The 18,081-nt window shown below is 39.2% G+C and overlaps 1 protein-coding gene across 1 annotated transcript in view; it reads right to left on the reverse strand.

The window, feature by feature from the left end:
• The window catches only part of MORC1 (MORC family CW-type zinc finger 1), a 183,062-nt gene that overhangs the window by 31,039 nt on the left and 133,942 nt on the right, over positions 1–18,081 (reverse strand). The window contains exons 18-20 of the mRNA XM_004769143.1: positions 14,057–14,119; positions 12,696–12,941; positions 8,269–8,376 (exon numbers count right to left, since the gene is read on the reverse strand). Of these exons, the coding sequence (XP_004769200.1) occupies positions 8,269–8,376; positions 12,696–12,941; positions 14,057–14,119 (417 nt within the window). The remainder of the gene's footprint in view (positions 1–8,268; positions 8,377–12,695; positions 12,942–14,056; positions 14,120–18,081) is intronic.

Here is an 18,081-nt window from a genome sequence, read left to right on the forward strand (position 1 = left end):
TCTGAAATCACATTCTTACAATACCACTGCAGTTTACTCTTAAAAAACAATTTCTGTTAGGAGCTGGAAAACTGATGTGTATTTAGGGCAAATGCAGCATTTAGGGACTGACTGGCTATGCAGGTTACTTATTTTCCTTCCTTTTTTTTTTTTTTTTTTTCACCTGCTCTTGAGGCTACAGAGTCATCTTTTCACTTCATTGTCATGTAGGACTGATGCTGAAACAGAGCGCTTATAGCTGTTGTTTCTGTGTGGTGGGGTTTCGTTTCTGGCTACCACAAAGCACAGACACAGACACTGGAGACTCATCAGCTGTGCCAGATGGCTCCCAGCTTTTGTGACGTACCACGAACACCCTGTGAGTGGCCCTAGAGATTCAGAACTGTCTGATGAATTTCCTGAGCTGGAATCAGCCTCTTGTGAAAGATGCCCCTACAGAGTAAAGAAGGTATAACTGGCAAAGGACTTCATTCTGAGACAGGAAGATGGTTCCATCTACACCTTCCTTAATTCATATGTCTTTCCTTAGCCCCAGAAACTGCCACATTCTGAGCTAGACACTGGAGGGCAAATCTTTTGTAGCAAATACAGAGACTCTGCTGCCAAACTCTTAAAATACATCTGTCAACAATGATCTGGCCATCGGATTTTTTTTTTAAATATCTGCACAGTGTCCAAAATCTATAAAGAACTTAGCAAACTCAACACCCAAAGAACAAATAATCCAGTCAAGAAATGGGCAGAAGACATGAACAGACATTTCTGCAAGGAAGACATTCAGATGGCCAACAGACACATGAAAAAGTACTCCACATCACTCAGCATCAGGGAAATACAAATCAAAACCACAATGAGATATCACCTCACACCAGTCAGAATGGTTAAAATTAACAAGTCAGGAAATGACAGATGCTGGTGAGGATGTAGAGAAAGGGGAACCCTCCTACACTGTTGGTGGGAATGCAAGCTGGTGCAACCACTCTGGAAAATAGCTTGGAGGTTCCTCAAAATCTTGAAAATAGAGCTACCCTATCACGCAGCAATTGCACTACTGGGTATTTACCCTAAAGATACAAATGTAGTGATCCAAAGGGACACGTGCACCTGAATGTTTATAGCAGCAATGTCCACAATAGCCAAACTATGGAAAGAACCTAGATGTCCATCAACAGATGAATGGATAAAGAAGAGGTGGTATATATACACAATGGAATACTATGTAGCCATCAAAAGAAATGAAATCTTGCCATTTGCGATGATGTGGATGGAACTAGAGCGTATCATGCTTAGCGAAATAAGTCAAGTGGAGAAAGACAACTATCATATGATCTCCCTGATATGAGGAAGTGGTGATGCAACATGGGGGCTTAAGGGGGTGGGAGAAGAATAAATGAAACAAGATGGGATTGGGAGGGAGACAAACCATAAGTGACTCGTAATCTCACACAACAAACTGAGGGTTGCTGGGGGGAGGGGAATTCAGAGATGGAGTGGGGTTATGGACATTGGGGAGGGTATGTGCTAAGGTGAGTGCTGTGAAGTGTGTAAACCTGGCGATTCACAGAACTGTACCCTTGGGGATAAAAATATATGTTTATTTAAAAAATAAAAATAAAAATATATGCAGATCAAGAAAAATTAAATGAATCCATTTGCCAATCTGTTCTTGAGACCAGGTGCAAGCCAAAGAGGCTGAAATGACCTCAGAGGACAAAAAGGCTCAAGGCAGGCCAACCAAAAAGGAAGTAGGGTTTCTGGTTATTAACTAAGCAGGTCTACCCCAACTTGAAGGAGCCACAACAGGTGTTCTTCCCAAAGTCTTAGCAATATGGGCTTGCCACTGATATTCAGAGTAGAAAAAGAAAAAAAAGATTATTACATAATTTAGAAAAATGACAAATATCAGTATGGCTTCATATCAGTCAGAAAATATTCATAGTGTCAGTTGGGAACATGTGCTCCCCCAAGATGAATAAAAGCATGCACAGTGCAACAAAAAGTCAATACTTTTATACCCTGACTCAAGTCTCAGGAAATTAGTCCCACTCAACTTCTCTGACTTACTGTCAGCATTGGCAATGTTACTCCCCCTGGTGTTCCTGAATTTTGAAGCTTTCTTCCAATTGATCATTTGCTTTCCTGACCATCTGCTATAGCCTGGAAACCTAATTTTCCCAGTCACCTTTCAGAACAGACCCCCTAGGACATCTAGTCTATTCAGTCTCTTCCCACATGGTGACATAACGTGAGACTCTTTCCTCTTTGCTAGGATGTTCGGCAATCTTGTTTTGCTTTTATTTCTCTTGTTCCTATTAAGCACGGTGCAGTGCCCATTGATCAGATGGCTTGATTTTGTGGGGCACCAATGTGGTATGGGGCTCATATGCCAAAATTTTGCCTGGAGTAAATCACATAGCAGTGAGCTCGAGTTTTTAATTGAACTAAGACAAACTCTTAATTACAACAATGCCACAGGGCAATGCTCTAGTAAAGCAGAACCGTGGCAACCTTCACTCAGACACTGATCCCCGTAACAGAGGCTGGTGCCTCTACAAGAGGTGATCTGAAAGAATTTCTACTTCCTTCCCATCTGGGGTTAACTGGGACAAATTTGAACTTACACATGAGTTTGGAAATGACTACGACAGAAAGAGTTCAGAATCAGAGTGGGTAGTGTATGCGTTTTGAGCATGGAAGATGAAAAACAATAGGTCAAAGGTCAAGCAACACCAGCTCATGGAAGGGGATGGTGATCAAGTTATGACCACAACCATGTTCCTACAAGTGGTAATCCTAGACAAGAAGAAGATTCTCCTCTCCAGGAACCATCCCTGTGATGATGGTCCTGATGATGTCTATGGGACTCTGGGTGGACTGGAAAAAGAAGGGCCAGGTCTTAAGCAGAAAAGAACTTTATTGGATAGGTCAGATTTAGGGTGGATAGGGAAGAAATGAGATAAAGGGAAGTTAGCTTAACATGGGCAAGGATGATGGATTGGTTTTTTAAAATGAATTCAAGACCCTTGCCTAGAGAAGGCCCATCTGTGGAATTCAGGAAACCTGTCCAACCCAATCGATGTGTTGTCTGTCCCTTGAAATCCTTGCCCCTGCATAAAGTGTATCTGTGTACTCCAACCAACCTGTGCGGAAGGGGCTGGTGAACAGATGGGGGGAACAGTGTGGGGAGATGGAAGAGAAAGTAAGAAGTCACAAGGAGATGTGGTTAAAAACGTGGGAGCTCAAGCTGAACAGCTAGGGTTCAAGGTGACCACTTCCTGGCAGTGTGACCCTGAGCAAGCTCATTTTCCTCACCTGTAAGTTGGGGATGAAAAAAGAATTTACCCCTCAGGTTGCAAGAAGAATTAGATGAGAGGATCTATGTGAAGAGCCATACCTGAATTTCATCATGGCCATAAAGAAAGGGGAAAGGCACGCCCCACTCACACACACACACACACACACACATACACAGGCAGGCACACAAAAGAATTTCAGAATACAGTTTTACAGGGTCAGAGAGATAATAAATCCGGATCATCTCAATTACCCTGAAGGGGTGGAGGGAACTGTATCTGTGCTAACGAGATTATGAAAAATAATGAAAGAAGTTTGGTACAGTGCAGACGGGTAACCCCACATGTAATGTCTCTAAGGGTCCAACGGAGAGGCTACCTAGGGCATCCTGAAGAGGTTTAAGATGTTCTTAAAAAACCTCATTATTTCCATGACAATTTTTTAATCTCTAGAAAACACCTAGAGTTTTAACTGAGTCCCAGTTGGAGACTTCCACAGTGCCAAATGACATGCAAGGTCTTACCAAGAACTCTCTCCTTGAATAGACTTTGAAAATGAATGAACCACGCTGGCGAGAAGGGCAAGAATAAATTAGTATCAGGAAGGGCAAAACAAGGCCACAGAGGTGACACCAGCAAACTACGGGATCAGAAGCAACTGGAGAAAAGGGAAACGAAGCTCAGGGCCACATGGATAGTCTGGGAGCATGCTAAGTGTGAGGCACGGTGTAGAACAAAAAGACAAACCTTAAAAATGACTGCACAATGAGCATTATATCTCAATGAGAAAAGAAAGAAAACAAAAGAATAGTTTTTCTTAAAAAATAGCTTCCATAGACCATAGGCCTTGGAGAGAAAAGAATATGAAGAAAATTCAGTCAAGAACAAGGTGGAGTGAGAAGAGGAAGAACTTAGGAAAACAGGTCAAACTGCTGTAACCCTAAGCCACAGCAGAGGAGACATCCGGGAGAATTAACGCGAACACTGCAGCCGTCATCAGTGGTGGTCAGACTCGGGAAAGATCTGAAAAGCCATCAACACTCTCATCATTTCAGGCAAAGGTGCACAGCCATCAGTAGGACAGCCCGAGTGAGGTGTGCCTGGAACTTGAAAGAGAGAAAAATGAAGTACATGACTATGAAAAAAAATCCATTCAAAAGGCAGACGGACAGGGGCGCCTGGGTGGCTCAGTGGGTTAAAGCCTCTGCCTTGGGCTCAGGTCATGATCCCAGGGTCCTGGGATCGAGCCCCACATTGGGCTTTCTGCTCAGTGGGGAGCCTGCTTCCTCCTCTTTCTGCCTGCCTCTCTGCCTACTTGTGATCTGTCAAATAAATAAATAAAAATCTTTAAAAAAAAAAAAGGGCAGACGGACAGACACAGCAAAGAGAAGAGGATGCTTAACAGATGGACTCCTTATCCATACAATATGAGAAAGATACACTCCTCGGAGCACAGGTGGAACAGGGCCTGTGGCTTTCGCGGTACAGTCATGTGGGTAATATCGTCACTGTCACGCTTTTAGGGGAGGTCAACAGGGCAGCCTGTCTTCGCGGGAAGCCTTTTAAATATTCAGTCAAGTAACTCACCAGCAAGTGTCAGACTGTAATTGACCAACCCATGCAGATTGGCACAAAGGGAGAGCATGCACGGTGTCAGTCTGTGTGTGCCTTCCAGTCGGATAGACACTGTATTTATCTTTCAAATGACCCAACCACTATTATGATACTGTACAATGGTCTCATCAGTTTGGATAATGTAAAATCATCCCTGTGCGATGATGGGCTTTCTCTGATGTGCTGACCATATATTTCTTTCTTTTTTTAAAAAAATATTTTATTTATTTATATGACAGACAGAGGTCCCAAGTACAGAGAGGCAGGCGGGGTGGGGGGAGAAGCAGGCTCCCTGCTGAGCAGAGAGCCCGATGCGGGGCTTGATCCCAGGACACTGGGACCATGACCTGAGCCAAAGGCAGAGGCCTTAACCCACTGAGCCACCCAGGTGCCCTGAACATGTATTTCTAAGCCTATTACACTTGAAAATAAGGACCTGGGCCCCAGTAAATTCACCAAAATAATAAAACCACTTGGTTGTAAGGGGATGAGAAGAGTCCTGTGTAGTAGCTGATTTTTCTTCTCTAAGTGATAATCTCTTGCAGCGCTGTTGGCTGAGTGCCTCCCTTCTACACACGGGGTCAGAATTAAGGTGTGTGCATAGACACACACACACACGGAAGCACTACAGGGTAAAGAGAACTGGGTAGAAAGCCAGGGTTTAAGAAGAATCATTTTTCTAATTTGTGAGTTTTAGAAAGTATAGACAAACATTCAGAAGCAATTATTTCCTACTGGAATTACTGTAATGACAGCCTAACACAGAAATTGATGTGCACCTGTGGATAATTCATATTTATCTAAATAAATCAGGCACCCTGAGTATGAGAACAGATGTCCCACGAGGATCAACGGGGCACAAATAAATCCTACCCCCACCACACACACGAATCACATAAAACTTGAGAAATATTACATAAAAAGAAAACAATTATAATATAAATGTCATACCTAGCTTGTGAAAAAGTACTCACTAAAAGCTGTATGCAGAGCTTAAGAAGATGACAGAAAAACGTGCCAACAGGACTATGGAAAACACGCAGTGACTAGTACGGCTCACAGGGACAGGGAAATCATGTTCTTTCCAATACCAGTTGTACTTCCTACTCCCTTCTGTTGCCAATTACATTTTGATTCTTTTCCTTTTGGAAAACACTGTGGTGTTTCCTTTCTTCCTGGGTTTAGTTGTTCCTTTTTGTTAAAATGAAGGTTTTTCCTGCTCCCTTTCACAAATGAGTCCTAGACCTTCTCAATATCCCTTCAGATGGCCTCTTAACTCAAGAAGTCATGTGATGCCTGGGATGAAGGGGGCAGGGAGGGAATGTGGATGAGACAAGTCTGGCTGGAGTGGGTCCCTGTGGAGCTGGGAAATGGGCACTCGGGAGTTGATGGTACTATGTTTGAAATATTCCATCATGAAAACATTTTTTTTAAAGATTTTATTTATTTATTTATTTGACAGACAGAGATCACAAGTAGGCAGAGAAGCAGGCAGAGAGAGGGGGGGAAGCAGGGGCAGAGAATTACTGTTGAGCAGAGAGCCTGATATGGGCCTTGATCCCAGGACCCTGGGATCATGACCTGAGCCGAAGGCAGAGACTTTAACCCACTGAGCCACTCAGGTGCCCCAAAAACATTTTTTTCATAAAAATTCCATTGTTGGAGTATTATGCCTCCAACTCAAAGGATGAATACCCAACTTTTGTATCAACATATCAACATGGATGGAACTGGAGGAGATTATGCTGAGTGAAATAGGTCAAGCAGAGAGAGTTAATTATCCTATGGTTTCACTTACTTGTGGAGCATAAGGAACAACACAGAGGACACTGGGAGATGGAGATGAGAAGTGAGTTGGGGGAAACTGGAGGGGGAGATAAACCATGAGAGACTGTGGACTCTGAGAAACAAATTGTTACGCCATGTACTTTCTGACAATTATTTTCTGCTGATGGGCACAAAAATTAGGCTGAAGTCAGAAGACACCTCAGCTAAAGACAGGTATAATGAGATCAGGCCCCTTTCTTTTTTTGAGGGGTGAGGAGAAAGAGAATGTGCACATGCACTGGGCAGGGGCAGAGAGAAAGGATCATAAGCAGGGTGCATGCCCAGCATGGAACACTATGCGGGGTTTGATCTCATGACCTCGAGATTAAGACTGAGCCAAAATCAAGAGTCTTGACAGTTAATCAACTGAGCTACTCAGGCAAGGCCAGGTCCCTTTCTAAATACACTCCCTTATCATGTCAACAAACAGCAACTATGTAGGTGACTACAGTTATTCTTATTTAAAGGGTAGCTATAAGCTCCTTGGTGATCAAAGTAAAAAGAGAACTCATATAGTAATTCATATTCTAACAAAAGGAAGCACCAAATAGATTTTTCCCTGACATTAAATTCTAATATCTAAATGAACTTTTAAATTACAGTGCAAAGAACACTAAACAGCATAATGGATAATGTCTTTAACACGGCAGTGTTAAATAGTAAGATGCAGTGTTCCTCACATGGCCAGTCCTAGAGTCAGTTCTTCCTATATATCAAGGGCTTTCTTCCACACCTGTATCAATAAGGCAAAGCAAGTCTGCTGAGATACATAGGATAGTCAGATACAAAGGCCTTTGATAGTGACTACCAAAATTAGAATCAGGGATACATAATCTAGGAGGAATAAACAGAAATACATTTATATTTCTTGAATAGATTTCTCTAGGGTTTCTGGCAGTGGCCTAATATAAGTCAGTTACAGACACTTTCTGATGGGGATCCCTCCTATAAATTATGTCATATGCTTTAGGTTTGGGAATGTAGATTTCAGGATGATCTTCAATTTTTACAAATATAATTTATATACAGGTATATATACCTGTATATATATTATATATACATAAATTGTATGGATTTGCATACTATTAAAGTTTTTTCACCCTAACAACTCAAATAAAAAGCATCATGATTAGCTGTCATATGCTTTAGGTTTGGGAATGTAGATTTCAGGATGATCTTCAATTTTTACAAATATAATTTATATACAGGTATATATACCTGTATATATATTATATATACATAAATTGTATGGATTTGCATACTATTAAAGTTTTTTCACCCTAACAACTCAAATAAAAAGCATCATGATTAGCTGTCAGAATGTATAAGTCTCAGTGCCATTTTCACTAGTTTCTATAGCCTTAGATATGTAACTAACTTTTCTGAGTCTTGTTTCTTCACCTAAAAACTAAGTTATTCAATTATATGTTTCATTACTTTGAGGTACTAATATGACATGCTTCTTGAATTCCTCTAATTTTCATGAACGCAAATCAATCTCAAGGTGTCATTTAGCCTATGAAATTTATCTCACCAGGATTATATCTGGATAATCGCCATTGCTGGTTTCAACTTCAATCAAAGCCTTAGATTCCTGCACAAGGTTTTGACTCTCCTTCCTATTAATTTCCCAGGAAGAGGCCTGTGGTAAGATATTAACAGGAACTATATGAGAGTTAGCAGCAATCACTGGTACATACTAAACCACATTCATTCAGTCTCTATTCACTTCTGTAGAGAAGCAAACTTCTGGGGGTGCCTGGGTGGCTCAGTCGGTTAAGCCTCTGCCTTTGTGGCTCAGGTCATGATCTCAGGGTCCTGGGATGGAGACCCACATCGGGCTCTCTTGAGTAGAGAGCCTGCTTCCCCCTCTCTCTCTGCCTAACTCTCTGCCTACTTGTGATCTCTCTCTCTGTCAAATAAATAAATAAAATTTTTTAAAAAATAAAGTCTTAAAAAAATAAATTTGTGGGAAATATGGAAAATACAATTTCTGATCTTTGCCCTCAAAAAATATATGATTTAGGTAAGCATTTGTAAAAGTTAAAAAACAACACACAACAATAAAACAATACACAACAATAAAATAAAAAAAACAATACACAACATAAGGCAAATTAAGTGTGAAATGAGTGCTGCAGACTACAAGCCTCAATAGTGAATCAAACAATCTTCATGAATTACTGCCCATACACTGAATAAATACGTCTCATGTGGATATACACGTTGTTCTTAAAATTTAGGTAGATGTTGCTGTGGGGACATAAGATATACCTTCATTTCAAAATATCTATAATGGCTTTCTGTTATGTAGTTTTTAATCGGTAGATGGACAATGCCTATTATTATGTGAGATCTCTGTGTCATTTTTTTAAAAAAGATGTCTTCACACTTGAAAAGATGGGAAACAGCTGGTATGAAAAATGTATGATGCCGGGAAAGGTCTCTTTTGACTGGAATGGCTACTAGTAGGTGCTCGGCTTCTCGAGAGCAAGAACTGTGTCAACCTCTGCAGCCTCAGCACCTGGCCCCACAGAAATGCTTAGCATATGTTTGTTTGCTGGAATGAATTAACGAAGGACACTGAGAGAACATAAAAGGGAATTAAAAGCTGCAGATGTAGGAAACAATAAGAATATTATTTTTACTGGGAGCCCCGCTTTCAGGAAAAGCTGTTGAGGGTAAGGAAAGTGGAACCTTCTGAGAAACACAAGGAGGTGATAAAAATAATTCTCTAGAAAGAGCAATTAGCTAACAATTAACAATTAATTAATCACCTGTGTTAATAAAATTGAATTGTGGTACATTTAAGTTAAAACATTAACTAATTCCAGAGCTACTCTTATCAAGGTTTTAGAGCACATTATAAGATTGACTTGGGCATATCTGTCTTCCTAATTCCATCTACTTAGGCTAATGATAAAATTAATGATACTTCCCGTGCCTCTTCTGGTAGTGGTAATGCCCAGAGTGCTTATTGGACAGAATATTAGAAATTTATGTCAAATACTCCTCAAGTAATTGAAAGTTGTTTCAGTTGAGGTTTAAATTTTGGTTAAATTCATTTTTCGAATGTTACAGAATTCCAGTCTCCTGATCTGCCCCAATTCTAGATTTTTGTATAGACTATCTTCTGAAGTGAAATTTTCTTGCATTTCCAAGAGTTGACATCCACCTACCTCCACGTCTTCATATTCCACTTGCTAATCAGTCCATTCCAATCTGATTTCTACCCCCTTCATTCCAACGAAAACAATAAAATTCTTCAGAGATCACCCCTATTATCTCTAAGTCATTAAATAAATGGACTTTTTTTAGGCCTTTCAACAGAAGCTAGCCTCTCTGACTAACTCTCCTTGAACTGACATTTTCTACCTCTTGGTTTTAATGAGGAAATAAGTACCTGGCTTGTCCTCTTCCTCCCCAATCATTCCTTCACCATCACCTGGACACACTTACTCCTTATAGCTAGCCATTAGATGGTAAAATCCCTCAGGCTTCTGTCCAGTCTTTCTTTTCTTCTTACCCTTACTCCTCACTCAGAATGTCCTCTTTGAGGTCTCAAACTGATTTACCACCAACAGACCCAGCCACCTTCTAGAATTTTCTATTTCAAAGAACGGAACCACCATCGAACCAGGTGCAGGGCCCCAAAATACTGTAGTACTTGACATTCCCCTCTGTTTCAACTTCTGTACCTAATACATTGCCAGCACGGGTCCGTGTCTCCTCCTCAAGACAAACACACAAGGAACAAATGCACCCCCTCCTCTGATTGGCCGCCATCACCTCAGCCCAAGCTGCCAGTGTTCTCCCCTAGGAGACCACTGTTAATACGCCCCTGACTGCTCTGCCCATATTCACCAGAGGCTTTCATACTCAGCTAACAATTTTCTCTAAAGGAAGATCTGATCATACCACCTCCTTTCAGTGGTGTCCCACTGCTTTTAGGATAAATGCAAAACCCCTTGTCAAAGTCTGTAGGCCCTGCATGGTTCTGGTCACTCTCTAAGCTTCTCACCCCACAGTCCCTTTCCATCTCTCCGCCCTGCCAGAGCTTCCTTGTCTTCGCAAGGTACTCTGTATTCACCAGCATCCTTCTTTAGCGTATGTGTGCATCCTTTGGAAATGCTCTTCCTCTCTTTTTACCAATTTAATTGGGATTCAATCCTAAAAATTCAGCCATTGTTTTCACAGGATTTTTTCATCACTTTGTCCCATTCAGTCCCTCCAGGCAGGGTCAAATCCCTTATTATAAGTACTCATGCTACTAAGTCATTAAAAACTGCCAAAGTAGCAGTTTACATTTGTTTAATTATTGGATTATCTGTCTCTGTGTAAGTTTAATGCAACCAGGGAATGTATGTGGGTTTGCTCACAGTTAAATCCCCTGTAGTTGGCTAGCATACTGAGTGGCACTTAATAGATGATTTTATACACACATACCACACTAAGTGAATCTCTATAGTCTAAAATGTGTTATCTTAACACCAAGGTACTCTTCAACTTCTCAATCGTTATGTTTTTACAGCATAAAACCTACTCATAAAATGGGTCAACAAATCCCGAATCTTGAAATTGCCCAGTTAATGAGTGGAAATCAGGCTTAAAGGAGATAGGGCTATAAAATGATATAACTACTTTTTATATTACATACATGCAGCATTTTTGACATAGCAAATGTTAAATAAATATCTTCTGAATATTTGAGCTTGTATGTATATAATTCAAAGTAATTATGACCAATAATTCTGTCGATTGTAGACAGTTTTTTTCCCCTACAGTCTTGAAGAAAGATTTAGGGCCCAAACTTCAAAATTAGAGGGAACTGGTCCTTAGATATTTTAAGAGAATGAGCTACCCAAAAATGGAATGAGAAATACTACCTCCAGAGGTAATACGTTTCTGTCACTAAAGATTTTCTAGAAGAACCTATACACCGTTTGTCAAAGACTTTACAAAAGAATGTGTGAGATATTTCTGCAGTGTAACAATTGTACAGAATAATTCCTTTAGAAAGAACCATGCCTAAAATATCTTGTCTCCCACAATGCTTAACACAGTATCTTTACACAGAGCAAAGTTCAGTAGATATTTGCTGATCAAATTAGTTTACGACTTTCAGAGCCTAGGGCAATTTATTTGAATATTTTCTCTGGTGGCCCATCTCTACCCTTTAAGGGTAAATTTAATTTGGGGAAAGAGTAAAAAGTCATTAGAAATCAAACCTGATGAACAAGGCAGATAAGGTAGTTAATGAACTTTGGGTTACAAAAGATTTTAAATGGTGGTGAGATATTGTCTGTTACCATCCACCACTGAATCTGGCATAGGTTAAATGACCACTTAATTGTAGGTATTCTTATTAATATACGCTAAATCTAAGAGCAAGTTCTCAAAAAGGGATTAAATAAGAATAATACTGTAAGAATGAAAGTGCAGTGATTCTTTTGAAAAAAAACAAACTCATTTGGAAATTGTGGGGTGGTGCATTTCTTAAAATCAGTCCCACCACTTAAGCGTATTATCAAGACTATATCCCATTTTTCCAGAACCTCAACTACTGGGTAAGTACCTATTATAAAATCTGGCTAAGAATTTTTGCTATAAAGCATCAAATGCAGAATCCTCCAGATTATAGGTTCATCCTATATGAATATGTTTCTCTCAAATACAAATCTTAAATCCTTTTCCCATGCAGGCATTCTTAGGGCCCTGTTAGTTGGTTGAGCATCACACAGTGCACTGATGTGCTGGTATTAGCCTTCTGACGTTTCTTCCAAAAGAGAATAGGGAGGAAAAAAATAGAAATTGGGACCTTGTCCTGGAAACTACACTGACAATACGCATGCTATAATTAGAGTGCTTTAAAAACGTGAAAATGAAGCAGAACCTTTGCCCAGTACTATTTCTGGAATAAGTGAATGACCATACATTTTGCGGATAAGAAAAGAAAAACACCTGGGACCTCTGGACTGGGCTGACGTTTTCTGGCAGGGTGGCTGGACGTCTGGGCTGCTGAGGCTTTGCTTTCTTCTGTGGAGACTTCTTCATAATTTTAGTGTCTGTAATACATTCCACATCAGAGTCTGTCCCTTCTGTGTTTCTCTTCCAGCCTCTGTGGCTGACACGAAGCTCAAAGGAGGCAAGGGACCCCTGCTTCAAGTCATCACCCCTAGGCCTGACTTTCTGAGTTATTGTGTTTTCCTGAAGTAACAAAAAACATGTTTTCATTTTGGGGGAGCCAGTTTATTTATAATTAATTATCATTTCCCTCAAAACCATATGACATTAGGTGATACTTATTACTAATAAACACTGTAAAAACTTTAAAAAGCAGAAGTGTAGAAAATAGGCTTTAGCAAATATATACCATCGTAAGGTCTCACTCAGAATTTGATTCAGCAGAAGAGGCCTGAGCCAAGAAATTTTCTAATTCTGGGATGCCTGGGTGGCTCAGTCATCAAGCATCTGCCTTCGGCTCAGGTCATGATCCCATGGTCCTGGGATTGAGCCCTGCATCAGGCTCCTTGCTCCGTAGGAAGCCCGTTCTCACTGTCCCACTCTCCCTGCATATGTTCCCTTTCTTGTTGTCTCTCTCTCTGCCACATAAATAAATCTTAAACAAAACAAAAAACAAAAAATCCTTCTGATTCTGAGGATGCAGAAGACTACAGACTGAGAATATAGTATGTTTCCTGACTTTCTCCCAACAGAGGTTTACTTGCCTTTGGTTCTCTGGAGCAAAAAGTCAGTAATCTAGCTATCAAACCCATCATCTGCATGTTAAGAAATAACTAAAATTGTAGTTTTCCATATGTACATGTTTGTGTGTGATTGGTATAACTGAAAACGCCAAAAGTTAAAAAAAATATTCTAAAACTTCCATTTTAGATTTCAACAGACATTTGAGGAATATAATAGAACACAAAGGAACCACAAGAAACAATGTAGGAATTGCAGATACAACATATTTCTAGGCAAATATATATCCACAGACTGAATCAATGTATCTTTCTATATATATGATTACATATATACATATATGCATACATAGCCATAGAAAATATGGAAAATACATTATAATATTTAAAACAGTCATCACCTCCAGATTGTAAGATTATGGGTGACTTAAATTTTATCTATCTCTTATTTACTTTATTTTCAAAGTTTTTCCTAGGAAACATGTATCACTCTAATAAGACAAACAAATAATGGTAATGGAGCCTCATTACCCATGGTGACATTTGGCCCTTGAGAAAGTCTTACCCTTCATATGGGAAACATGACACAAATGGCTAAATCCTACTTTAATTACTCACCTTACATGTTGAAGTTCCGCAGGTAGTAGTAGACTCGGTGATCCTATTTGGTATAAACTGAGGCTTTTATGGGGGAAAAATGGTTAGATGAATGTAAGTAAAAAAACCTTTCAATTGAAATATTACAATAATCCAACAGTCTTCATTTCTTAATGGAGTTTCAAGATTGCACACCTTCACTAATAACTGTTTAAGGGGTCCGTTGTAGTTTAGATCTATTGCAACTCTGTTGTAATGACTGGTGACCAGGTAAGATGAGAATGCAATGGTCTGTCAAACATCACAGATCAGATGTCTCCTGAGCAATTTCAGGAGCCACTATATCCAACAGGCCCCCACAGCCCCTGTCTGCTTTATCTGGAGGCCCTCTGCCCTGCACGTGCAGGTCCCAGCATCTGGAATGAATCCTGACCTTCAGCAATAGCTCTGGTTCAGAGCTCGGGGCTGGAATGTCAAGGCACATTTGAGGGCAGACTGGCCTCAACGGTGTCCCTGATACCGGGATGCTGCTTGTGCTCACAGGCACAGCTGAACAGAGAGAGGAAGCAATTGTTCTGCCTGTAAAAGAAGTGCCTTTTAAGTTAATATTTTGATGTGACGATGGCCATGTTAAAATGATGAGACATTCATGAAATACACCGAGAGAAGATAAAGAATAATACAGGCCCTACCCCCAGGCTCAGGTTCATTCCGCCTGGGATGTGAGCCTGGTTCGGGGTCTGCTTGGACCTCCTTTCTGGTAGAACAACCATTCATGTTTACTGGACCACAAACACCTGTGTGGGAAACAGCTCAGTGGCCAGATTCTCTGGGACACAACATTTCCTTTCCTCTTGTAAATACCTGACTCAAAATTGGGAGTCCTGACTGATGAAGGGTTGGTTTTGCTCTGATAAAAATTTTTCTGAGATGGATGGCCTGCACAGATTTTGAAATAGCGCCTTTTCTTCTGAGACACAAAAGCCTCTTGGGACATCCTATAAACTTCACATACCTCTTTCAAGACAACCCTTCAACCCTTCCAGAACAGAATTATTTTGCTTCTATACCTGCACCTGCCTTCAACCAGTACTACTTTTTTTTTTTTAATTTATTTATTTGACACAGAGAGAGATCACAAGTAGGCAGAGAGGCAGGCAGAGAGAGAGAGAGGAAGCAGGCTCCCTGCTGAGCAGAGAGCCCAATGCAGGTCTCGATCCCAGACCCTGGGATCATGACCTGAACTGATGGCTGGCAGAAGCTTTAACCCACTGAGCCATCCAGGTGCCCCTCAACCAGTACTTCTAACGCACTCCCCCTCCTGACTAGTGACATCACCAAACATCCAGACACCAAAGCTAGGTTATCTTTGTTCCATCATCACCCTCAACCCTCTACCTTATCAGTGGCGAAGTCTTATAGATTTCTTCAATTAAATGTCTTTTAAATTTGGAATTTTCTCTAGCCTCAAGTCAACATATTGTTTTAAGGTTTTTATCATCTTTTGATTGAACTATTTTCTAGAATCTTGTATTACTTGCTTCTGCTCCCTTCCCCCTGGTCCCCCAGAGAAGAATTAATGCTTTATCTTCTATAACCCCATAACATTGCTTCTTTTGAGATGTTTATGCAGATAATATACTCACATGGAACAACACACAATTTTTAAAGTATATTTGGAAAACTCTCCATACTACTCTATTCTTCATTTGTCCAGTTCACATTCCACTGCTGTTGTTTTTCTGTTTATCTTTCCAGAGTTCTGTTTATACCTCATACAGAAGCATATATAAATAAACTTTCTCTACCTTTTTGAGTATACTATGAGTATACTATGCACACAGTCTTTATCTTGTTTTTGCACAAAGGATACATCCTAGAGATCTTTATTAATACTTAAAAAACTTCATTTCCTTTTATAGATGTGTCATATTCTAATAATGTACTGTTATATAAAAATTTATTTAACCAGACCTGCTGATAAACATTTAGGTCTTCTCAGCATTTCATTCTACACAGTATTTTATAATGACACATAAAATAGGTAATTTTGTAAATAGATAATTTTATATTTATGTATATATAATCAATTTCTAAAAGTGTAATTTCTGGATCAAATGGTATATGCATATGTAATTTTGATAGACACTGTCTACTATCTCCACCAGGCTTTTTGGTGGCTCAGCATAGTCATCCTTGTGACTATTTCAAGAGCAGTGATTAAAAAGTACATTCTTTATTTTGAGAGTAGAGAGTATATATCAATTATGTATACATGACTATTATATATTATTGATTGTTTAGACATTCTTAGGTTGAGGGTTAATTAAAATTTCCTATTATCAGCATGATTGACTCTTTTTCCATGTATCACTTGTAGCTTTTTGCTTTATGGAACTCAACACGATGTTAGCTGATATGAGAGATTCATAATGGATACATCTTTATTATAAACTGAAGACTTTAGTCTAATTTAATGCCCTTCCTTGTTTATTTAATGTTTTTTTCTCTTGAATTCCAAATTAATATTAGGCTGGACCCCTATTTTATTTTTGTACATCTGTTTGAGATCACACGTTCAATCCTTCTGAATTGCCTTTTTTTAATATATTAGAATGTGATTTGTAAACATTTTGCTTTTATCATGAACAATGCAGTTTTTAAGCTATCTAAAGTACAAAAAACAAAACAAAACAAAAAAAAATTAAGTACAAATGTTGCAAGGAGAAGCTAGACAATAAGCAGTGGATGTTACAGAAATATAATATATAATACAAGTTTAATGTATAATTAGAATATTAAGTGGTTTCTGAGTATTACATTTTTTCATCTTTGAACCATTTCAAGGCAGTGAATTTCTCTATTCTCTTGGAAAATGTCTTTGGGGGTAATCTTACAAGATTATTTTCAAATTTCCTTGAAATTATTTAAATATCACTTAACCTTACTTTTTTTTTTTTTCTATTTCCTAAGAGACCTAGGTCTGTCAACTCTCCAGTGTTAAATATCACTGATCTTCCTAAAAACCAATATGTTTCCTTTTTTTTTTTTTATTTCTTTTCAGCGTAACAGAATTCATTGTTTTTGGACCACACCCAGTGCTCCATGCAATACGTGCCCTCCCTAATACCCACCACCTGGCTCCCCCAACCTCCCACCCCCTGCCCCTTCAAAACCCTCAGGTTGTTTTTCAGAGTCCATAGTCTCTCATGGTTCACCTCCCCTTCCAATTTCCCTCAATTCCCTTCCCTTCTCCATCTCCCCTTGTTCTCCATGCTATTTGTTATGCTCCACAAATAAGTGAAACCATACGATACTTGACTGTCTCTGCTTGACTTATTTCACTCAGCATAATCTCTTCCAGATGGGCATCTTCTATACAGCACAGGATCAAGCTTTGCCTTGTGATGCGACCTCAAGTTCCTTGTTCTTTATTAAGGTAAAGTTTAGGCCATTTGCATTTATTAATACCATGTATGTGGTTGGTATTAGCTGTCATATTATTTTGTTTTTATTAAAAATTTATCTTAAGTTTTTAATGATACATTCCATTTTCTTTTGTTTTGTTTGGATACTTCTTCTGATACTATGGAGGATTTTTCTTTCCCCCCAAGGAGATAACATTACAATGATGATTTTATAAAACTCTTATTCTTAGTTCTTTCCATCTTTACATATTATCTATAAGTTTCCTACCCTGGATGATGATGAAATTTATTTTCTCTACCTTCTTTTTTTCCACTGTTTACTGGTATTCTCTTTCTTCATATTTACATCAGTACAAAAAGTATGCTTAAATTGCTTCAGTCTCTCTCCATCTTTTTATAGATGAAGCAAACAAATTACCTTTTACCTTCTTCCATCCTTGACTTTTTTTGTTGGTTGAATTATTTCTACGTTGCCAGGGAATTTACATTCAGTTTGCTACCTAATGTTCCATATAGCTTAGCCTATAGTTTAACTATAGTGATGGTCTCTATATAGCCTATAGTTAAATATAGTCAATGGCTAATCCCAGTTTTCTTGCTGTAGAATTTTCAGGTATA

The sequence above is a fragment of the Mustela putorius genome, unplaced genomic scaffold, assembly GCF_011764305.1.
Source record: "Mustela putorius furo isolate JIRA1106 unplaced genomic scaffold, ASM1176430v1.1 tig00003834_pilon_pilon_pilon, whole genome shotgun sequence".
In the NCBI taxonomy this organism is placed as follows: Eukaryota; Metazoa; Chordata; class Mammalia; order Carnivora; family Mustelidae; genus Mustela; species Mustela putorius.